Source organism: Raphanus sativus, unplaced genomic scaffold (genome assembly GCF_000801105.2).
Source record: "Raphanus sativus cultivar WK10039 unplaced genomic scaffold, ASM80110v3 Scaffold0006, whole genome shotgun sequence".
Taxonomy (NCBI): Eukaryota; Viridiplantae; Streptophyta; class Magnoliopsida; order Brassicales; family Brassicaceae; genus Raphanus; species Raphanus sativus.
In genome coordinates this window covers 112,155-133,005 of record NW_026615332.1, presented here as the reverse complement: position 1 = coordinate 133,005, position 20,851 = coordinate 112,155, and the positions used below count along the sequence as shown (strand labels likewise).

The window sequence follows — 20,851 nt, the reverse complement described above, 5'->3', positions numbered from 1 at the left end:
ATTCACTTTTTAGGGTAATCTGAGTGATATCAAATTTGGCGCCGTTGCCGGGGAGTCTTTCTTATTACTTTTAGATTTAATTTAGGATTTAGCATAGACTTTGATACTTTTGCTAATTTTTCTATTCTTTTGTTTTACAACACAAAGAATGGAGAATACATATGTCGGCCAAGCATCGATCGACACGGACAATCGAGGGACGCAGATACAGAAGAATCGATCGTTTCATCCGAAGCCTCATCGATCGATACCGCCCAGCCGGAAGCAGGTAAGTACCCTCTTACCGATGCTGATAATGAGAAAGTAGTCCAAACTGAACCAATAGGTCAATCAAGCAACATTTTTAGCCAAACTACTGAAAACCAGGGGACTGAAATCCCTGTTAAGTCAAACTCTACCTTAAACATAGGTAAATAAATTAAATTGCCCTTCCAAGACTACTTAAACCCCAATAGGACCTATTCCAATAGGTCCGCTATTAGAGTACCAGACAACGTTACCACGAAAACAAAGTTTAATGTTGATTACTATAATATGGTGCGTCGAAACCCTTTTAAAGGATCTTCTTTAGAACATCCACAAGACCACATCGAAGGTCTAGAGGTATTAATTCCAGACGAATACAGTCGTTGCAGACTTTTCCCATTTTCACTAGAAGGGGAAGCTTTAAGATGGTTAAACTGTCTACCAAAAGGATCCCTGACTAGTTGGAAAGAGATTAGAAATGTCTTCCTTAAGCAACTCTTCGACGATACTCGTTACTGGGAAGTGAGGAGGCGAATTTCTACCTTCCGTCAAAATCCTCAGGAATCATTCAAAAACGCATGGGGAAGATTCAAGGGTTATGAACTCGAATGCCCCCACCATGGTTATCCAGAACAACAATTTCTTAAGATCTTTTACAAAGGTGTTATTCTGAGCTATAAGACAACGCTTGATACATCAAGCGAAGGGAATTTCGTTACTAGAAATCCTATAGAAGCAAGACGCTTCATCGAAAACATGGCAACAGGAAGATCTTATGAAGAGATGAATGAAGAAAAGGAAAAAGCTATAAACTCAAGAGAAAATATTGAGTTAGCCGAGATAAAGAATTCTATAAATTCACTTCAATCCCTTCTGACAGATCGAAACCCACCTAACCTGTGCCAGTACTACAATAAAACTCCTCCTATATCAGAATATGAGCTCGAGTTTACAGAAGAGTTAGATACTACTGATCCTCATTCTGTGTTTAATGTCGACAGCTTCACACGAGACTATGAAATCTGTGTGCAGTCTCGTACCGGGAGAGAGAAGTACAATCTAAAACAAGAATTTACAGGAAACCGTAAAATGAAATTCGATTTTAATGGGAAAATAAACATCGTTTACGGTAAACTAAATCAGAAGATCGATTCATTAGTTGAACACCTACGGGGAATGGAAGACCAAATTGCTAACCTTGCAACTACTCTGAAAAGAGAGACAGGCCGTCTCCCTGGAAGGACCGATGCTAAGCCTAGAGCAAAACGCCAAGCATATGCCGTGATGTTGCGAAGCGGTAAACGCCTTGAAACAAATGCCAGAGACGATGCCAGCAATAAAAAAATCATCGATAATTCAGGAAAAAGCAATTCCAACCCCATAGAGCTTCTTGACAATGATTCTGACTCAGGAACATCCGAACAAAGGAGGAAGTCTTCAAATAAAAAGGATGAGGGAAGAACTATAGACTTAGGAAAAGAGAATCCTGATGCCGAAATCGAAATCGATCGTCTAGACGAACCGAATATTGATCGATCCACTGGGAAGGAAAACGATCGACCATCTGGTGGCACTAACGATTGCAATACACAATCTACTGGAACTGAACGAGTCTATAGAACTCCATCCCCATTTCCTCCAAACAAACCGCAAACTAAGAAGGCATTGGAACATGCAATTTGCAAAAATGCCTTTGATAAAATCACTTCGAGCTACCCCTCAGTGACGCCATTAAGATAGCCCTCTCGGTGAAGAAGTACGTAAAAGATATGATATCTTCGAGTGGACAACAAAGTGTTATGATGGTGTCAGAGGAAGTAAGCGCAATGATACAAGGAGAAACTTCAATCAAAAGACTGACCCTGGTAGTTTTGTCCTAGATTGCAAGATACAAAACACACGCTTTCCTCGATCTCTTTGTGATCTTGGTTCTAGTGTAAACCTCATGCCATACTCTGTGGCAGTTTCATTAGGTTATATTGAATTCGTTCCAACGCCAATCACGCTAGTTCTAGCTGATCGATCTATTAGGGTACCTGAAGGGATCCTCGTAGATGTACCAATCAAAATTGATGATTGCTTCATTCCAACAGATTTCGTTGTACTAAAGTATAAACAAGTATCGAAGGACCCCCTTATATTGGGTCGGCCCTTTTTGGCTACAGCCGGAGCAATCATAATGTTAAAGGAGGAAAGATTAACTTAAATGTCGGAGATATATAAATGAACTTCGACATGGAAAAGCTAGTCAAACGTCCTATGATAGACGATCATGCCTTTTACACAGATGAAGTTTCTGAGCTAGAAAAAGAATATCTTATGGATATATGTGCTGATGATTCACCAGAAGACGCATTCACTCCTGATGAACAAGAAATTCTGAGCGTAGATAGCAGGACAGAAGATTATGCGAACCTTATGGACGCAAGAATCGGAATCGCAAATGAAGAAAATGATGACTCTGAAATCATTATGGATCAATACCTTAGGGAAACTATTGATCGATCATCTTCTTCATCGACCAACTGGAGTAAAGAAAAAGCACCCAAAGTTGAACGAAAACCACTTCCAGCTGGCCTAAAATATGCGTTCCTTTGCGATAAATCATATCCTGTCATTGTTAATGCTAATCTCACGAATGGAGAGCTTGCACTTTTGTTAAACAAACTGCGTAAGTATAGGAGAGTGATCGGGTATTCTCTTGATGATATTCCCGGAATAGCTCCTGACCATTGCATGCACCGTATCCACCTCGAAGAAGATGCAAAAACATCTATAGAACATCAAAGGAGACTAAACCCAAACCTGAAAGAGGTAGTTAAAAAGGAAATAATTAAACTTCTGGATGCTGGAGTTATATATCCTATCTCAGACAGTAAATGGGTGAGCCCTGTACATGTTGTACCAAAGAAAAGTGGAATCACAGTGGTTAAAAATGATAAAGATGAACTTATCCCTACACGCACAGTCACTGGATATCGAATGTGTATTGATTATAGGAAACTGAATGCTGCTACTAGGAAAGACCATTTTCCCTTACCTTTCATCTATCAAATGCTAGAAAGACTGGCCAACCAAAAATATTATTTCTTTCTTGACGGATATTCGGGATTTTTCCAGATACGGATACATCCTGAAAATCAGGAAAAGATAACTTTTACTTGTCCTTACGGAACATTTACATACCGCAGAATGCCATTTGGACTATGTAACGCACCAGCCACTTTCCAACGCTGCATGATGTCAATATTCACAGACATGATCGAAGATTTCATGGAAGTCTTTATGGACGATTTTTCGGTTTACGGATCGAGTTTTAAGGATTGCCTAGACAACTTGTGCAAAGTATTGGAAAGATGCGAAGAAAAGAATCTTGTCCTAAACTGGGAAATATGTCATTTCATAGTAAACGATGGTATAGTCCTTGGACATAAAGTTTCTGCAGCTGGAATAGAAGTAGACAGGGCCAAAATCGAAGTAATGACTGGTCTACCGGCACCCACAAACGTTAAAGACATAAGGAGTTTCCTTGGGCATGCCGGATTTTACAAAAGATTTATACAATATTTCAGTAAGATTGCTAGACCTCTGAATAATCTTTTATGCAAAGAGGTTAAATTCGATTTTACACCAGAATGCAAAGAATCTTTCGAAGCGCTGAAGAAGTCTCTTATAACTGCCCCAGTCGTACAACCCCCGGATTGGAATCTACCTTTCGAGATTATGTGCGATGCGAGTGATTTCGCAGTTGGAGCAGTTCTAGGGCAACGAAAAGATAAGAAACTGCATGCTATCTATTATGCAAGTCGCACACTCGACGAAGCGCAACGGAATTACTCTACCACATAAAAAGAGCTACTAGCGGTAGTTTATGCTTTCCAAAAATTCCGCCAGTACTTAGTTGGAGCCCATGTTATAGTCCACACCGATCATGCTGCTATCAAATACTTAATGCAGAGGAAAGATGCTAAACCACGACTCATAAGATGGATCTTACTACTCCAAGAATTCGATATTGAACATCAAAGACAAAAGAGGAGTAGACAACAGAGTCGCTGATCATCTTTCCCGAATTCGAATTGAGGATAAAGTTCCTATAGATGATTACTCCCCTACAGAGAATATCGCTCTTTTAGACACGTCGTTCATAGGCCACATATCACTCATATCTGACGGATTATTGCACGACCCTAATGACGAATTGTCAACCGAAATTACTGATACAGGATCAATCGTAGCCATCAGCAACAGAACATCACGAGAACTTATTGACGTACCAGTTAAGGTTGCTTGTAATGCCTTGAATCACAACATATCTGATGTTTCTCTACAAGAAGCAAATGCGATTGGACAGAACATCAAAGATCGACCTTGGTATGCCGATATAGTTAACTATTTAGCCGCTGATTTTGAACCAGAAAATTTAAAAGGTTATGAAAGAAAGAAATTCTTTCGTGAAGTTCGGAGATACCATTGGGACGAACCCTATCTCTACAAGCACTGTTCTGACGGCATATATAGAAGATGCGTCTCTGAAACTGAAGTTCCAAAAATTATTTACCATTGTCATAGCTCTGACTACGCAGGACATTTCGCCACTTTTAAAACAGTCTCCAAAATTCTCCAAGCAGGATTTTGGTGGCCAATGTGGGAACCAAAATTCGCACTGTCGATTTTAGTGAATAATAAACGGAGGAAAGTTAAGTAAACCTAACTTCCCCTGAATGTTCCGGATATCTGTGAGGCCACGCACAAGACAATCAATATATCGAGAAGTTCGTATTAAAATCGTAAGGAAAAAAGAAAAGAGCAAAGATGATCTTATTTCCGAATTCGCGTTTGAGCTTTTGGACAACAGGTAAAGACGTCGGCTACGAGAGCTGTCGCTCAGTTCGCTAGTCTAGTAACCTAAATCTAACTTAGTTGAGTCGCAGCTCGCTAGTAAAAACGGGAATAAAAATGCCTAAGTTGCTCTAGAGAAATTTTGATGATGGTTATGAACTAAAAATGCCTAAGTTGCTCCTTGCCCCAAGCTTTCTTATATACTCCTCCTTAAGACGGTCTATCCTCCCTTTGGACCAGATCTCTCGCGAATCCGGCTTTTCCATTTTCGTCGATCTTCATGTCTATCGGGAAATTTCACATTTATCTTCGGAAAACTTGACATTTATCGTTTGGAAACTTGACATTTATCATGTTATGTAAAGATAAACATAAACCGTCATACTTATCTCGAATTAGATTTAAAAAATCGTAAATGGGCCGTTTGGTCGTGTTCGAACTCTTTCGGGCCGTTCTTTAGACCTTGGACGTTTTTACGATTTTTCCGAGAAAGTAATCTTATCGTGATATCGATTTTCCGAAAGATCCCCAATTCCTCGTATAGTTGAGATGATTTGGTGTTTTAAGATAACCGCCATCATTTTATACGATGAATTGAAATCTTTCCGTTAATCGAACATTTTGCGGTTTTCCGAATCTTCCTCGACGATTCAGATCGAAACGGAACGGGAGTCTTACGTTCATGATTTTAAAGATTCGTACTGCGAAGCTTCAAGCAAGGATGCAAAGTATAGACTGGACTAGTGCCAGGACGGTTATACGAAGAATTGGCCGTACTCGCCAAACGACCAACAGCCCGGCGAGTAGAACGTGCGTCTGGTCGCCTGGCGAGCAGAACGCGAGTCTGGTCGCCCGGCTAGCAGAACGCTAGTCTGGTCGCGCGGCGAGCAGAAACGAGACGTCCGTTCTGCTCGCCCGGCGACAAGAACGTAAGTCTAGGCGCCCGGCGCGCAGAACGCGAGTCTGGTCACCCGGCGAGCAGAAACAGGACTTCCGTTCTGCTCGCCCACCGACCAGAACGTAGGTCTGGGCCCACGGCGAATAGAACGCGAGTCTGGTCGCCCGGCAAGCAGAAACGGGACGTCCGTTCTGCTCGCCCGGCGACCAGAACGTGAGTCTGGTCGCCCGGCGAGCAGAATCGGGACGTCTGTTCTGCTCGCCCGGCAACCAGAACGTAAGGCTGGGCGCCCAGCGACCAGAACGCTAGTTTGGTCGCCCGGCGAGCAGAAACGGGACGTCCATTCTGCTCGTCCGGCGACCAGAACGTAAGCCTAGGCGCCTGGCGAGCAGAACGAGAGTCTTGACGCCCGGCGACCAGAACGTAGGTCTGAGCGCATGGCGAGTAGAATGCGAGTCTGGTCGCCTGGCGCACGTTCCTCGGGTGTCTTGTTCCGGTTATCCGTTCTCTCGGTTTTTTGAAGTTTTGAATGCCATTTTGTTTTTCCGAGGACTTTCGGGCATCGATTTTGTCTTTACCGATTTTGACCCCAGCAGTTAGCCCCCCAGCTAGCTAGGAACCATGGTGGGCTAGGTTCTAGCTTGCGGTATAGCTTGTTAGGGAAGTGCGGAGATGTAATCGTTGCCGAAAGTCGGAGTCAATAGTAAAAACAAAAATTGCCTATAAAGATGGAGTAAGAATTTTTATGATTCTCACTTTATCCAAGATCTTTACACTCAAAGAATTTTCCAACAATCTCATTTTTGAGAATCCTCTCCTTTCTTTCCACTCGTCTTCGGATGATCCCCCGGCAAACGAAGTGATCAGGCCAAAAAACGAATTCGTGGTCGAGGAAGAAGAGAGGGAGGCATATTGCAATGCTCTTGGTGGCTCGTCTCCGCCTCAGCGAGAGAACTCCGTTCCAAAACATCCTCCGAGGGTGCCTGGTGCGTCATTCACGCCAAGCGCGGTTCTTCCCGAGTATCTCACGACCCTTCGGAATATCTGCCAAGTTCCGAATGGAGTTACGTTCCGAATCCCGGTTGGTAATGAAAGCGCGAGGAATCCCCCGCCAGGTTTCTTTACTTGCTATGAGGCCTATTTGTCATACTGCCGCATGTGGTTCCCGATACCCGACACCATCGTCCGTGCCCTTCACCGTTTCGGACTATCGATGGGCCAGCTGAACGTTCCAGCCATGGAGAGCTGGCTTGGCGTGGTGATCAGAAGCTACGAATTGGGGATGGATCTCGGCCCTTGCGACTTCGAGGGGTTCTGGACTACCAAACCAACGACGGTTGAGGGTTTGTATTCTATTAATTCAAGGAACGATCTGATGATAGTCCAAGGGACTACTTCGAACCCCAAGGACTGGTTCGAGCGTTTCTTCTTTGTCAAGATAGACGAGGAATTCGTTGAAGGAAGCTGCCACGATTTACTCCCTCGGGAATGGCACTATAGTCGCGGTAATATGACTACTTTTGCTTTATGTTTCGTCGCACACATTTTTCTTTTTAGTTTGCGAAGAAATAACGAATTATTTCATGCAGCGAACAACCCTTTTTCGGAGACTCCCAACGATCTTCACGCTAAGCGAGATCTTCTTCGGTCAAGGCCATCTTCCTGGAACTCCTTCACTCTTGAACTCCATTGGGCGCAAGGTGCTTTCCGGCCTCTTGATAATGTTGAGCAGGTTGCCGACTTATCTACTCAGAGGCGGAAGAATAGGTCTCGGAAGGGTAAAAGTGTTGCCTCCGAAGCTACCTCGGGAGATCACACGCTGCCGGGATGGAATCCTGGTTTCGCTCCAGAAGGAACTAGTGCGGTCCCTCCCCATGGTGATTTTTTCGATAACCTCCCTCCCGCGTTTACATCCGATGAGTCGTTGGACAATGAAGCTAGGAGGAAAGTCACTGGCGACGGTTCTCGCCTAATCAACGAGGTTTATCCTTTGATCTTTTATCGTATCTTTGTAATTATGCGTACGTCTCTTTGATCTTAAATTCTTGCAGGGGATGAGAGTATGGGCGCGGCGTCGAAGGAAACTTCCGAGCAGCGATCGCTTCAAGGCCGAGGAGGCCAAGAAGGAACTTTTCAGATACCGGCAGGAGGATGAAGAGCAAAACCGTAAACAGGCTGAACTTCACTCTTGAGCCCTCATACGCACGGAAAGGAAGGGAAGGAGAACGATTGCCGCTGAAATGAGGCGGAGGGCCAGAATTTTTGCCACTGAGTTCGAGAGCCTCAAGGAAGCTAAGGAATTCGTAGGTGACTTCCGCGAGTGCCGAGGCTCGGTTGGTACCATTCACAAGACGCAGGGAAAGGACTTCTCCTTTCCCACCGAGGTCGCCGAGATGAATGTTCTCATGAGGGACTGTGCGGACGCTCAATCCTTGGTTCCCCGATTGAGGGTAGGGTCCGAAAGCTCTGGGATCCTATCGAGGTTTCGAAGGATACGGTGGAATTGGGCGCAGGCGGAGAGGCCGGGGGCGGAGACCAAGAGGTAGATCAGCCCGCGGATCTGTTCAGGATTTCCCTCTCCGGGTATTGTGAATTAGATTTTGATTTCTGAAGTCTTCTGGGATTATATCCCTTTTATTGCGTTTGCTGTGTGCTAGGCCGAGTGTGGCCGTTTATCTGTTTTATGCCGCGACCGTAGGAGGTCGCGTAACTTTATGTATTTCGGGACTGGCTGCTTGTGGCTTTGAATCCCTGCCGCTTTTTGCGGCTTTTATGAAGTAGATTTTCTCGAAAATTTCGTTTTATGATTTGATTTATACTTTTGTCAAGTGTAGAGGATAGAATGCGAGTAGTCACTTCGTATTCTAACTCTTATTTTGTCGCTTGGTCCGTATGCTGCTTTTTAGTGAGCGTTTTAGGTGTAAGCGATAAGAGACATGTTTTAGATCTCGTATCGTGTTTTGATACTATGTCTATGAGATGTTAAGTACCAGCAAGGCTGTGTTTAGGGCAAGACCTACGTTTACTCTCAGCACTAAGGCTGTGCGATGATTGATCGGCTTTCGTTTTACCTGTTAGTGATTTTTCCTGACTCTTACTGATTAAAGTCTGCGACTTGGCGCCGGCTTATGCGACTTGTGTAGTAAGAATCGAGCTCTCTCCGAAGGAGTGCTAGACCAAAATTTGGATTTCTTGTATAGCGCGTTATGTTATCCTTCTCGGATGTAAGAGGATCTTTAACAAGATCTGACTACGAATTTGTTTAAGTGAAATGTTTCTATGTTTACCCGTCGGGGCCAATCAACGGGTTTTTTTTTAAAGTCGCGAGCGGACTGTTTTTGACGGATGACACGATCTCGATATCTTCAGAGAAACTGCGACGTTTCGCGTTCCTTGAGGATATGATATTTCGTTTTCCAAAGTGTGTAAGAGTTAAGCATCGAAAGATCGAGAAAAAGAATTCTATTGAAAAAGTTTCGAAAATATCGAATACATGTGCGGGTTTTTTGAACTTTTGTGGGAGTATACGAGTATACGTACCCACTCCCCCCCCCTTTTTGGTGAGGGGGATAGCTGAACTTGCCGGGTTTCGACGAGCTGCCTACGTACCTCTTTCGAGGATCAAGCAATCTCGTAGTTCTGTTTGTTGCTGCGGATGTGTCTACTCCCTGAGTGCTGACGTTTCGACCGCACTAGCTGGGTCGGTGGTCTTTTCGGGAGTTGAGTTGTCCGCTCCTATGGCGATGGACTCAGGGACTTTGTCGTCGTCTTGAGTCGTTGCCAGGTCGGATGAATCTAAGTCATCCTTTCCCGAGTTCTCGGGAATGTGTAGCGATTTTTTCGCTCTTTTCGGGTTAGCCGCGGAGGCGTTCCGATTCTTTCGCAGTTTGTGCTCGGCTAGATCACAAAGTCTCGACTGTTTTTGGATTTCCCAGATTACTGCGGTTCCAGTTGGAGTCGGGAATTTGATGCCGAGATGATATGTGGACGGTACTGCCTTCATGGTGTTTATCCAAGGGGTTCCCATGATTACGATGTAGATGGCTGGGTTGTCGACCACTGCGAAGTCGACGATATTTGTGACTTCCTTAGCCATGAATGGGAGCTTGATCATCCCAAGGGTCATAGAGGTGATGCCAGAAAATCCAGTCAAGGGTCTGGGTTCCGGGATGACTTCTCCGAGCGGAATCTTCATCGTTTGGAGGGTGTCGCGGAACATGATGTTGACCGTACTTCCTGTATCGACGAGGATACGACCGACCTCGAGATCCTGGATCACCAAATCGATGACTAGAGGGTCGTAATGAGGTTTGTCGATACCGACGGTTTAGTGTTCCTCGAAAACGATCGTGTTGTTAGGGACGTCGTCTTCGGGAAGCCAGTTTGAACTGGTCTCAGCTCTCCGCCCGTAGGCTTTGATCGATGAGACCGAGTCTTGGAAGAAGTGCGATCCTCCGATGATCATGTTTATTCTTTGGCAATTATTATTGTTTCCCTGATTGTCCTGTCTCCTTCCGCGTTTTTCGCCCGACTGGTTTTCAGGCGCATTGTTCTCGGGAGCGGCCTTATCAGTTTTCGGCGGGAGATCGGAATCCAGGATCAGGTCTTTTATGCTCGTGACCTTTGCTAGCTCGCCAGCGAGGAGCTTTGCAGCGAGCCTGGCGCCGAGGACTTTGCGGTTGGTGGTTGAGTGACCTCTGGCCTGATGGAACTCGCAGTAAGAATTATCCTTGTACTGGTTCCTGGTCCAAGTGTTTCCGGAGGTTTTACCCTGTTCGGAATTGACGGCGTAGTTATGCTCGCCTTGGATGTCCTCCCCCTCGTGATGGACGTATTTGTCGTTACGGGAGGGTTTCTTCTTGGCGGACGGTTTCTACGATCCGTGCTTTTACGCTAGGACTTTCATCTCTTCTTCCATGATGATGAAGTCGGTGGCCTTATGAAGAGTATCTTGGATCGTCCACGGTCTCTCCAGAGATATCCACTTTCGGAACTTTGATCTGTACCAGAGGGTTTTTCTCAGGGCGTCAATCGCGACTTTGTCGATAATTCCCGATACCCTAGACATCACCAATTTGAATCTTCTGATGAAGTCGCGGAGTGGCTAATCTTCTTTCTGAGTTAAACTTCATAAGTCCACGTCAGAAGTTTCCCTATCCATGAATATGGAGAAGTGTTTGAGAAACACCGAAGCTAGCTGGCGGAAACTTTAGATGGAGTTTCTGTCGAGATGAGAAAACCACTCAAGCGCGGCCCTTTGAGATTCTCGACAAAGAGGAGGCAGTAACCGGCGTCTCGTTTCCGCTCCGGGAGTTTGCACCTTCCCATAGCAATCTGGAAAGACTGCAGATGTGCTTTCGGATCAGCGGCGCCGTCGTAGACGGGGATCTTTATCTTCCCGGGGTCCGAGACATTCGCTTCCGTGATCCGGGAAGTGAACGGAGTTTTCCGCGCTTCCTCGAGAAGTCTGTCGATCTCGGGAGCAGTCACCTCGGCTGCAGTTTTCGCGATTTAATCGCGTAGATCGTGGATTTCGCTATTGCCACCTGCGTCTCTCCGAGTTTGTCTGCGCTGGTTGCGATAGCTCCGAGTCTGGTCCTTAGCCAGTTTTTCCTGTTCCACCCACTAGAGGTTTTCCTCCTCTTCCGTCATGGGTTTATCAAAGGAAACTGTCTGTCGAGCGGACCGGCTTCGGGTTCTTATGGGATGGATATCAGCATCGTCGTCGGAATGGTCCGATCGATCGCTAATGTCCAGGTCGATTCTTTCGACGTCATCTCCTTCGCTTCCCCCTGCGGGGGGCGGAAGGTTTTCGAGGTCGTTTTATGTCCTGTCGGAGCCATTTCGTCGGGATTGTGTTCCGTCGACTCTTTTGGGACGTATTTCTCTCGATTACCGGGAGTTCCGAAATCAAGTCTTCTGCCGCGTCTCACCTTAGTGGTTCCGCGCGGGAGTTTGTTCTTCGATGTTAAGGTTTCGACCTGTTTAGCGAGCGAGCTCATTAGTTTTTCCTGTTCGTCCGACCGTTTCTGGGCGGAAGCAAACAGTTCCTTCATCTGGTCTAACACCGTGGTGTTTGCCTCGGCAGTGACCACGGATGAGTTTCCAGCAGGTGTCTTCTCAGCGTTGGATCGACGGACGTTCCGTCGTGCGTTTGCTTGTCTTTGTTAGCTTCAGCGGACATGGTTGACTGATTGTGCGTAGTTGCGAGATAGATAGATCCGTACCCCCCCCCCCTCCTTCTAGCGCCAACTTGTGGGAACAGAAATTCGCACTGTCGATTTTAGTGAATAATAAACAGAGGAAAGTTAAGTAAACCTAACTTCCCCTGAAGGTCCCGGATATCTGCGGGGCCACGCACAAGACAATCAATATATCGAGAAGTTCGTATTAAAATCGTAAGGGAAAAAGAAAAGAGCAAAGATGATCTTATTTCCGAATTCGCGTTTGAGCGTTTGGACAACAGGTAAAGACGTCGGCTACGAGAGCTGTCGGTCAGTTCGCTAGTCTAGTAACCTAAATCTAACCTAGTTGAGTCCTAGCTCGCTAGTAAAAAACAGAAATAAAAATGCCTAAGTTGCTCTAGAGAAATTTTGATGATGTTCCCTCTGCTCCTTGCCCCAAGCTTTCTTATATACTCCTCCTTAAGACGGTCTATCCTCCCTTTGGACCAGATATCTCGCGAATCGGGCTTTTCCATTTTCGTCGATCTTCATGTCTATCGGAAACTTCACATTTATCTTCGGAAAACTTGACATTTATCTTTTGGAAACTTGACATTTATCTTGTTATGTAAACATAAACACAACCCGTCATACTTACCTCAAATTAGATTTAAAAAATCGTAAACGGGCCGTTTGGTCGTGTTCGGACCCTTTCGGGCCGTTCTTTATACCTTGGACGTTTTTACGATTTTTCCGAGAAAGTAATCTTGTCGTGATATCGATTTTCCGAAAGATCCCCAACTCCTCGTATAGTTGAGATGATTGGTGTTTTAAGATAACCGCCATCGTTTTATACGATGAATTGAAATCTTTCCGTTAATCGAACATTTCGCGGTTTTCTGAATCTTCCTCGATGATTCCGATCGAAACGGAACGGGAGTCTTACGTTCATGATTTTAAAGATTCGTACTGCAAAGCTTCAAGAAAGGATGCAAAGTATATACTGGACTAGTGCCATGATGGTTATACGAAGAATTGGCCTTACTCGCCGAATGACCAGCAGCCCGGCGACCAGACTTGCGTTCTGCTCGCCCGGCGACCAGAACGTAAGTCTGGGCGCCCGGCTGATATACCATGGATTTTACCCATTTTTATCCATGGTATATAAGTGTTTTATATACTATTTATTATTTATTGGAGTCTATTTAGAGTATTTATAGGTTCAAGGACGATTTGGAGATATATGGTGATTTTGGTGCCTTTTGGAGTCTTTCGCAGTGCAGAACTGCACAGACGCTTCAGATGTTTAGCTCTCGATGGAGACCTTCCCACCTTTGCATTTAGCTGATATTTGGACACAAGATAGAGCTTTACGTTAGCTTTCCAATGCCACCGGTTTGAGGTCAATCCCACGGTTAGATCGGACGTTATGCCTATTTTACTGAAGCGTGGTCAGTCTGCCTCGCGAGAGAAGGCTTTAGAGAAGAGGATTGTATGTCGATCACACATCATACTGCATGTCGATCGACAGGGATATCAGAATGTGGGCTGAGTATATTTCGTGACCGACTGAAGCCCAGGAGTCATCACAAAGTTACCAAAATACCCTTGACGACCAGAAACCCTATTTATGTTATTTCTAAGCCATTGTTGACGGCTACGCTTTAGATGCTCTTTACGCTTTCTTTTGGTTTCATTGTTCTTAGTTAGGAGAGAAGGGAGGAACTCCTTGAGAGTCCTCCTTGAACTCCTTTGGTTTTGGTTTATTTATCTATTGCATTTTCATCTATTCATCTATGATTTCTGTGACAACTATCATGTTTGAATAGATCCACCTGTTAGATCTAAAGTTCAGATAGGATTGTGGGATTAGCCCCAAACTATAGATTGCTGAGTTGTGATATTCATCAAATGGATTGAACTCTATGCTTGTTCTAGAGTAGCTAACTAGAGCATAAATCACTAGGATCTTTGATATCTTGAATTATCTGTTTGAACTAGTGTCTCCTTGGAGAAGAGCTAACCGTCCTCCTTGAGACCTAGTGTTCATTATCGGCTCGCGCCTAGGCATATCTAGAAGCCGTCGATCGATATCCAGACAGGTGAATCGATCGCCGAGCGAAAGGTGTATCGCTCGATATCTCTAAAGGATATTGGTCGACTCTTTTTCTGTGCCAACATACGACAGTTGAGGCCAGAGATCTAGATCATTTAACCAGTGAGACATCACTGAGAGTTAAGCGGCTGAGTTCTATGGTATCATGCAAGCAACTTATTAGGTATTTATAGATATTATAATCTTCATTCCTGAATAGAAGACCTAGATCTAGCAACCATCCTTCCATCAACTACCTTGGTTTCATAAGAACAACTATCTTGTTCGCCCTTGCTATTTAATATATTTACTATTTTATTTACTGCTTTATAATCTATTTATTGTTACCCTAGCTTAATAATAACTATTAGATCTAGTGTGTGCCTTAGCTCCTTGTGGATTCGATCCCTAAGTACTATAACTTGACCTCTTTTGATGAGAGTAAAAATCACTCCTTAGGGATTTGAGTGGTATCAAATTTGGCGCCGTTGCCGGGGAGCTTCGATCGCCATTAGATCTTGTTTAGTTAGATTTTGTTTAGGTTTTATAATTGTTCAAAAATCTCATAAATTTTTTTTCTTCTGTTTCAGGTACATACCAAGAGCAACAATGAAGAGAGGATTTTTAGGGTTTTCAAATAAGTCTGCTGGTTTATGCACGATCCGTAAGTCTACGAGGGTAGTAACGATCGACACTCTCCAAGCAGCATCGATCGACAGCATACACCAGAAATCGATCGACATAGTACATCACGAATCGATCGACACCCTACAAGAACCGGTGATCAACAAAGTACACAAATCGTCAAACGACACTGTTCACAAGAACACTGTTCACAAGGGGTACTGTTCACGCGAATACTGTTCATCCCGGAACTGTTCACGTGGGTACTGTTCATCCCGGTACTATTCATCTCGGAACTGTTCACGCGGTATTGTTCATCCCGGTACTATTCATCGCGGTACTATTCACGCGGACACTGTTCATCCTGGTACTGTTCATGCGGATACTGATCATCCGAGTACTGTTCATCGAGGTACTGTTCATCCCACATCGATCGGTACTGTTTATCCGACGTCGATCGACATTGTTCATCCCGTGTCGACCGACACTATTCATCATGGTACTGTTCACCGAAACACTGTTCATCGCGGCACTATTCACGAAAACACTGTTCATCCGAACACTGTTCATCACGTATCGATCGATACTGTTTATCCGAAATTGATCAACACTGTTCATCCCGAGTCGACCGACACTGTTCATCGCGGAACTGTTCATCGAGGCACTGTTCATCAAAACACTGTTCATCGCGGTACTGTTCATCAAAGCACTGTTCATCGCGGTACTGTTCATCAAAACACTGTTCACCAAAACATTGTTCACCGCGACACTGTTCATTCGGGTACTGTTCATCCGCCGCCGAAAAGTTCTATTCATCATGGATCGACCGACACCACTTGCGGGAAAACAAAGGAGGTCAGAGCACTCATACTTAAGATTGACAAGAGAGGTATCTGGCGAGACGAAAAAGGTCGTCCTTGCAACACCAGAGGACAATTGATTAATGCAGATGGTGATGTAATCCCTGATATGATTGATGTTGCTGCGACAAACGATTTTACTTTGACAAGCCATTGGTATGATTTAGGAAGCGAGGACCCTTTCAAAGGTCTTCCTATTGAAAATTCCAAAGATCTTATCAAGACACTCGAGGGGTTAGCCTCATCAGCAAGCAGGCAGAATGAGGTACCTGTAGATCACATTATCTGCAAGATCTTCCCCTATTTTTTATCTGGAGATGCTTTTAGCTGGTTCAGTAAGTTACAGCCAAGATTTCTAACCTGTTGGGAAAACATCAAAAGCGCCTTCCTAGGTAAATTTTTCAGCGAAGCTGTAGCAATTTGAAGTAAAAGGTTTGATTACATGATGGAGAAGATGACTGAAGATCATGAGAAAGAAATAATGACTAGTATCAGCCAGATTATTGATTATGTCTATAGCGAGCAGAATGGAGGTTCTGAGACCCCAACAACTCATGTCAAGCAGCCAGACATTCAGGATCAACATGCTTATGAGGATACACAGAGGGACAAACTGAACAGAGGACAGCTGGTCAATCATGGTACGGTTGAGGATGATGAACAAGATGGATCTGGAGAGCCGAGCATAGTAGAAAAAGCTGATACAAGTGATTCGATTTACGCATCGATCGATATCGGCACTTCAGAAATGATCGATACAGACTTGTCTCATCGATCGATACCTCTCGAAATCCTTGATGCTACTGCTGTGAATGCTGGGACAGAACGCCAAAGAGCACTCAGAGACTACAACAGTCCTGAGGATTTATATGCTAAAAGGTCTGCATTGCGTCGTTCAACATTCCAGAGTTTCGTCCCTGAGCTACCTCCTGCATATATCTCTCTTGTGGGTCAGACTCCTTTTCACGGTCTTCATTATGAAGATGCCACTAACCACTTAGAGGCATTCGAAGATTTAGCCTCGACCATCAAATGCAATGGAGTCCCTGAAGACTACTACTTCTGCAAATTATTCTTATATTCTCTTGCTGGAGAAGCAGCATGTTGGTTCAGGAAGTTGCCACAAGGATATGTTACTACCTGGAAAGACATCACAAACGCCTTCCTCAACAACTTCCGATGTAATGCTGCAGCAAATCTAGAAATTGAGATAATATCTATGCTGGAATATATGGTAGAGGGTGATGAACAACATGAATCTGGAGAGCTGAGTAGAGTAGAAGAAGCCGATATTAGTGACACAAGCTCGACATCGGTCGACCCCGCGACCTCGAAATCGATCGACAATATCACTTCAGCATCAATTGACATCAGCATCTCAACATTGATCGACAGAGACGTTTGTCGCAGATCGACACCACTCGAAATCCCTGAAAGATCGAGTTGTCCTCAGGACACTACAGACTCGACACTGGAGTACACTGATGTATCAAGTTGTTATACTGACCCAGATGAAGAAAAAGAGATCACCATGGAAGATTTCTTGGAACTAGAAGAATTCTTGGAGTTAGAGTGTGGAGAACAACTTGGAGACTTGGATTCGAGTGTGGAAGTCAATATGAAAGACTTCATAGAGCTGGAGGAATGGCTTGAGTCGGAACAGAAGCTTGATGACGAGCGGAACACTATGAGAAAAGATTTGGAGACTTCGTCAAAGGCTAGAATCGATCGATACCAACCAGATGAGATTGATCGACAACATCCACTGGACATCGTTCGACACCCACCTGAGTACATCGATTGACACACATGTTTGGATGAGCTACCAGGATACACAGTTGAGCTGGAAACAATTGAGGAGAGAATGCACAAGTCTGAGACCTCATACCTTGCTGTCCCTGAACACCTAAGACCCATATGCGCAGAAGAAGCTGCTGGGATTTGCAAAATAGTGAAGAGGATACATGACCCTGTGAAGATTGTAGTTCCCTGTACCGTGGTTGAAGCTGAATCTCCTATACCACCAGATAGAGGTGTGCATCTAGATTCCTGCAATGGAGTATTTAATGATCATCAGCATGTAGTAGTTTCTCCGAGGGAGATGAGGTGTAGAACTGAAGTCGACAAAGGCCTCAGAGAAGAAGCCTCAATCGACACTGTTCAGAAAACATCGATCGATAATATCACTCCACCATCGATCGACATCTACCGAATACCACCGATCGTCATCTACCGGGTACCACCGATTGACATCATCAATCTGTCATTGATCGACACTACTACTGGTTCATCGATCGATACCAGACGCGAATCAGCAGAATGAGTATGAAGTGTGTGGAAATATTTTTAATGGAGATACCACCACGCGTTCCGACAAGTCTGGGGAAAGATGATGATGAATTGGAGGAAGAGGAAAAGAACCAAAAGGGATTCCCAGTTATCATTGATTCCTCACTTCTCCAATGATGTCAGGAAATTTGGAGTGAGACTACACAAGTCTGTGGGAAAGAAGAGGAGAAATTGGAAGAAGCAGAAACGAACCAAGGGAGGTTCTCAGTTACCATTGACTCCTTACTTTTCAGATGGTGTCAGGACATCCAGAGTGCGCAACAGATGCATTTTACATCCATTTGCAAAGCTTCGAGCACTTCTTATTACTGAGATGATAGACAATGGAGAAAAGTCTATGGAGGAGGCTTTCACACAAGAATGATAAAGCTTCAAAAAGTGGACATTGAGACTTGTTTTGGAGCATGTTCTCATTCTCATCCGGACCAAATCAGATCTCCAAAAGTCAAGCTAATGACTAAAAATAAGCGCTGAGTGGGAGACAATCCACTGTTAGGTAAAAATCAGGGGATATAATCAAGGAAGATGAGTTTCCACAAGAATGATCATGGCTGGCCAGAATCGGTCGACAGAGTATCACTAGCATCGATCGATCGCCACTTAACTGTGTTGATCAATAGAGAATCAAGAGTATCGATCGCCACTTAACTGTGTTGGTCAATATTCACATCAAAGTTAGGTATACTGTTTTTCCTTGTTAATTATTGTCCTTATGAATTATTCTTCCACCAATCTTAGACTGTATAACACTGGTAACAGTGTTGTTTAAGTCTGGGGGAGGTCGTACTAATATTATAATTTAGATTAGCTATTTAGAATAGGGACCCGAGTAAACGATTGCCATAATATCGACCGACGAGAAGAAGTCGATATCGATCGACATAACCAAATCTGCCACGACCGATGACAACACATTTACATCGATCATTATCTATTCTGGTCAGGTATTTCGTTCTAACTTGTTAAATTGAGTACATATGGTTTATTTATCACCAATCTCCGACTTGATAATACCATTATAGTGTTATTTAAGTCTGGAGGAGGTTCTACTGATATTGTGTTTTAGTTAGTGTAAAGAAAAAGAAAAAAATAAATAAATAAACCAGATCCAAGTGTAGACGATTGCTTAGCACATCGCCCGATGAGACCAGCTCGATATCGATCGCCAGCACTTCATATCAAACGATTGATTGTCTCTTCATTGTGTCAAACGAGCTCTCTAACCATCGACCGATGAGACCATGTCGATATCGTTCGAAAGCGCTTCATCTTCAACAATCGATTGATACTTCATTGTGTCGATCAACACAGACATCAGCGAGCCGGTATATCGTTTTTACTTGTTATTTTTTTGCTATTGCTTTATGATTTTCACCTATCCACCGACTGTGTTACACTGGGGATAGTGTAATTTAAGTCTGGGGGATTACTAACGATTATCTACTTTATGAGTCTAAAATGTTTTCAGAAAAGATTTTTATTGAGTCAAGAAGGGGATGATGATCTTAATCGATTTACTACTTGTCATCTAACCACTCTTTAGACCAGTCTTAGAGTTACTGACTGCAGAAGTACTAGAGATACTAAAGTGGATCAACCTGTCAACTATGTTTGCACTTGCTGAAATTGTTTGAAGGAACCAAAGCTGACCTCCAACTTAATACTGACTTGATTTGCTTGTCTTGGGGCTTGGTATACAAAGGATCAGAATCCTCCTGCAAGTCTGGAAGGTAAAAAGTCTGTGTGTTTCTGGTTCCATTCCTTCTCTCTCTTCGGCATCTCAAACATCTAAGTTTAAGTTATAAAAGATTGATATGACTTCTTGAGAGGCAGAGGGGTAGGAGTGTCTCCTGCGACCCCATTATTCTAAATCTCAAGGATGATCACATATTGTGGAAACGAGGGATAGGTAAATTACATGTGACCCCATTATTCGCTACACTTTGTCAAAATGTATGAGTTACAAATGCAATGTCAATGAGATAGACTAGATGACCTGTGTTGGCATCGAAACCTGTTGAAATTGAAACTAATAAGAGATTCAGAGAAGAGAGATGAGGGGAGAAAGGGATCAGAGAAGACTACCTGTGCGTTCAGATACTTGTTTGAGTTGAATCCATGTGTCTTTTGATCGATACTTCCAAGTTAAAGCCTACACTTTTATTTTTATGCAAGAAATGAGGTTAGTAGAGGGGATTGTCAGACAGGATCTATTAGGTTGTGAAACTAGTGGAATTTGGTTGATATACTAGGGTATGGTATAATGTGCTTCTAAGGTTAGGATGTTTATGATTTGGATTGCACTACTAGAGAGATGATGAACTGAGTTTTTAAAATCCTTTGAGTCCCTGCTGTTTTCAAACCTCTTTTAGAGAGACTGTCCGTTGGTTTTGCTTGAGGACAAGCAAAAGGGTAAGTCTGGGGGAGTTGATATACCATGGATTTTACCCATTTTACCCATGGTATATAAGTGTTTTATATACTATTTATTATGTATTGGAGTCTATTTAGAGTATTTACAGGTTCACGGACGATTTGGAGATATATGGTGATTTTGGTGCCTTTTGGAGTCTTTCGCAGTGAAGGACTGCACAGACGCTTCAGATGTTTAGCTCTCGATGGAGACCTTCCCACCATTGGGTTTATCTCATATTTGAACACAAGATATAGCTTTACGTTAGCGTTCCAATGCCACCGGTTTGAGGTCAATCCCAAGGTTAGAGCGGAAGTTATGCCTATTTTACTGAAGAGTGGTCAGTCTGCCTCGCGAGAT

General features: G+C 43.9%; 2 protein-coding genes and 1 non-coding gene across 3 annotated transcripts; 1 reads left to right on the top strand and 2 right to left on the bottom strand.

The window, feature by feature from the left end:
• The first annotated feature begins 534 nt into the window (after window positions 1–534).
• LOC130500649 (uncharacterized) lies at window positions 535–1,986 on the top strand. Its single transcript, XM_056995586.1, has one exon. It carries the CDS (start codon window positions 535–537, stop codon window positions 1,984–1,986), a length of 1,452 nt encoding a protein of 483 aa, XP_056851566.1.
• On the bottom strand, window positions 766–872 carry LOC130500650 (small nucleolar RNA R71). Its single transcript, XR_008939248.1, has one exon. It is a non-coding gene; the product is annotated as a small nucleolar RNA R71 (small nucleolar RNA).
• Window positions 1,987–9,647: 7,661 nt separating the features above from the next.
• On the bottom strand, window positions 9,648–11,054 carry LOC108824805 (uncharacterized). Its single transcript, XM_056995585.1, has 3 exons — window positions 10,879–11,054; window positions 10,332–10,728; window positions 9,648–10,256 (listed from the first exon to the last, which is right to left on the bottom strand). The coding sequence occupies exons 1-3, from the start codon at window positions 11,052–11,054 to the stop codon at window positions 9,648–9,650; spliced, it is 1,182 nt and encodes a 393-aa protein (XP_056851565.1).
• Window positions 11,055–20,851: the final 9,797 nt, after the last annotated feature.

Bases quoted from the DNA above. Each gene is read 5' to 3' on its own strand.
- LOC130500649 (XM_056995586.1), top strand. From the start codon at position 535: ATGGTGCGTCGAAACCCTTTTAAAGGATCTTCTTTAGAACATCCACAA.
- LOC108824805 (XM_056995585.1), bottom strand. From the start codon at position 11,054: ATGTCTAGGGTATCGGGAATTATCGACAAAGTCGCGATTGACGCCCTG. The intron at 10,729-10,878 runs GTAAAAGCACGG...CACTTGGACCAG, and splicing joins GAAGAGATGAAAGTCCTAGC to GAACCAGTACAAGGATAATT. The intron at 10,257-10,331 runs GTTTTCGAGGAA...TTGGTGATCCAG, and splicing joins ACGTCCCTAACAACACGATC to GATCTCGAGGTCGGTCGTAT.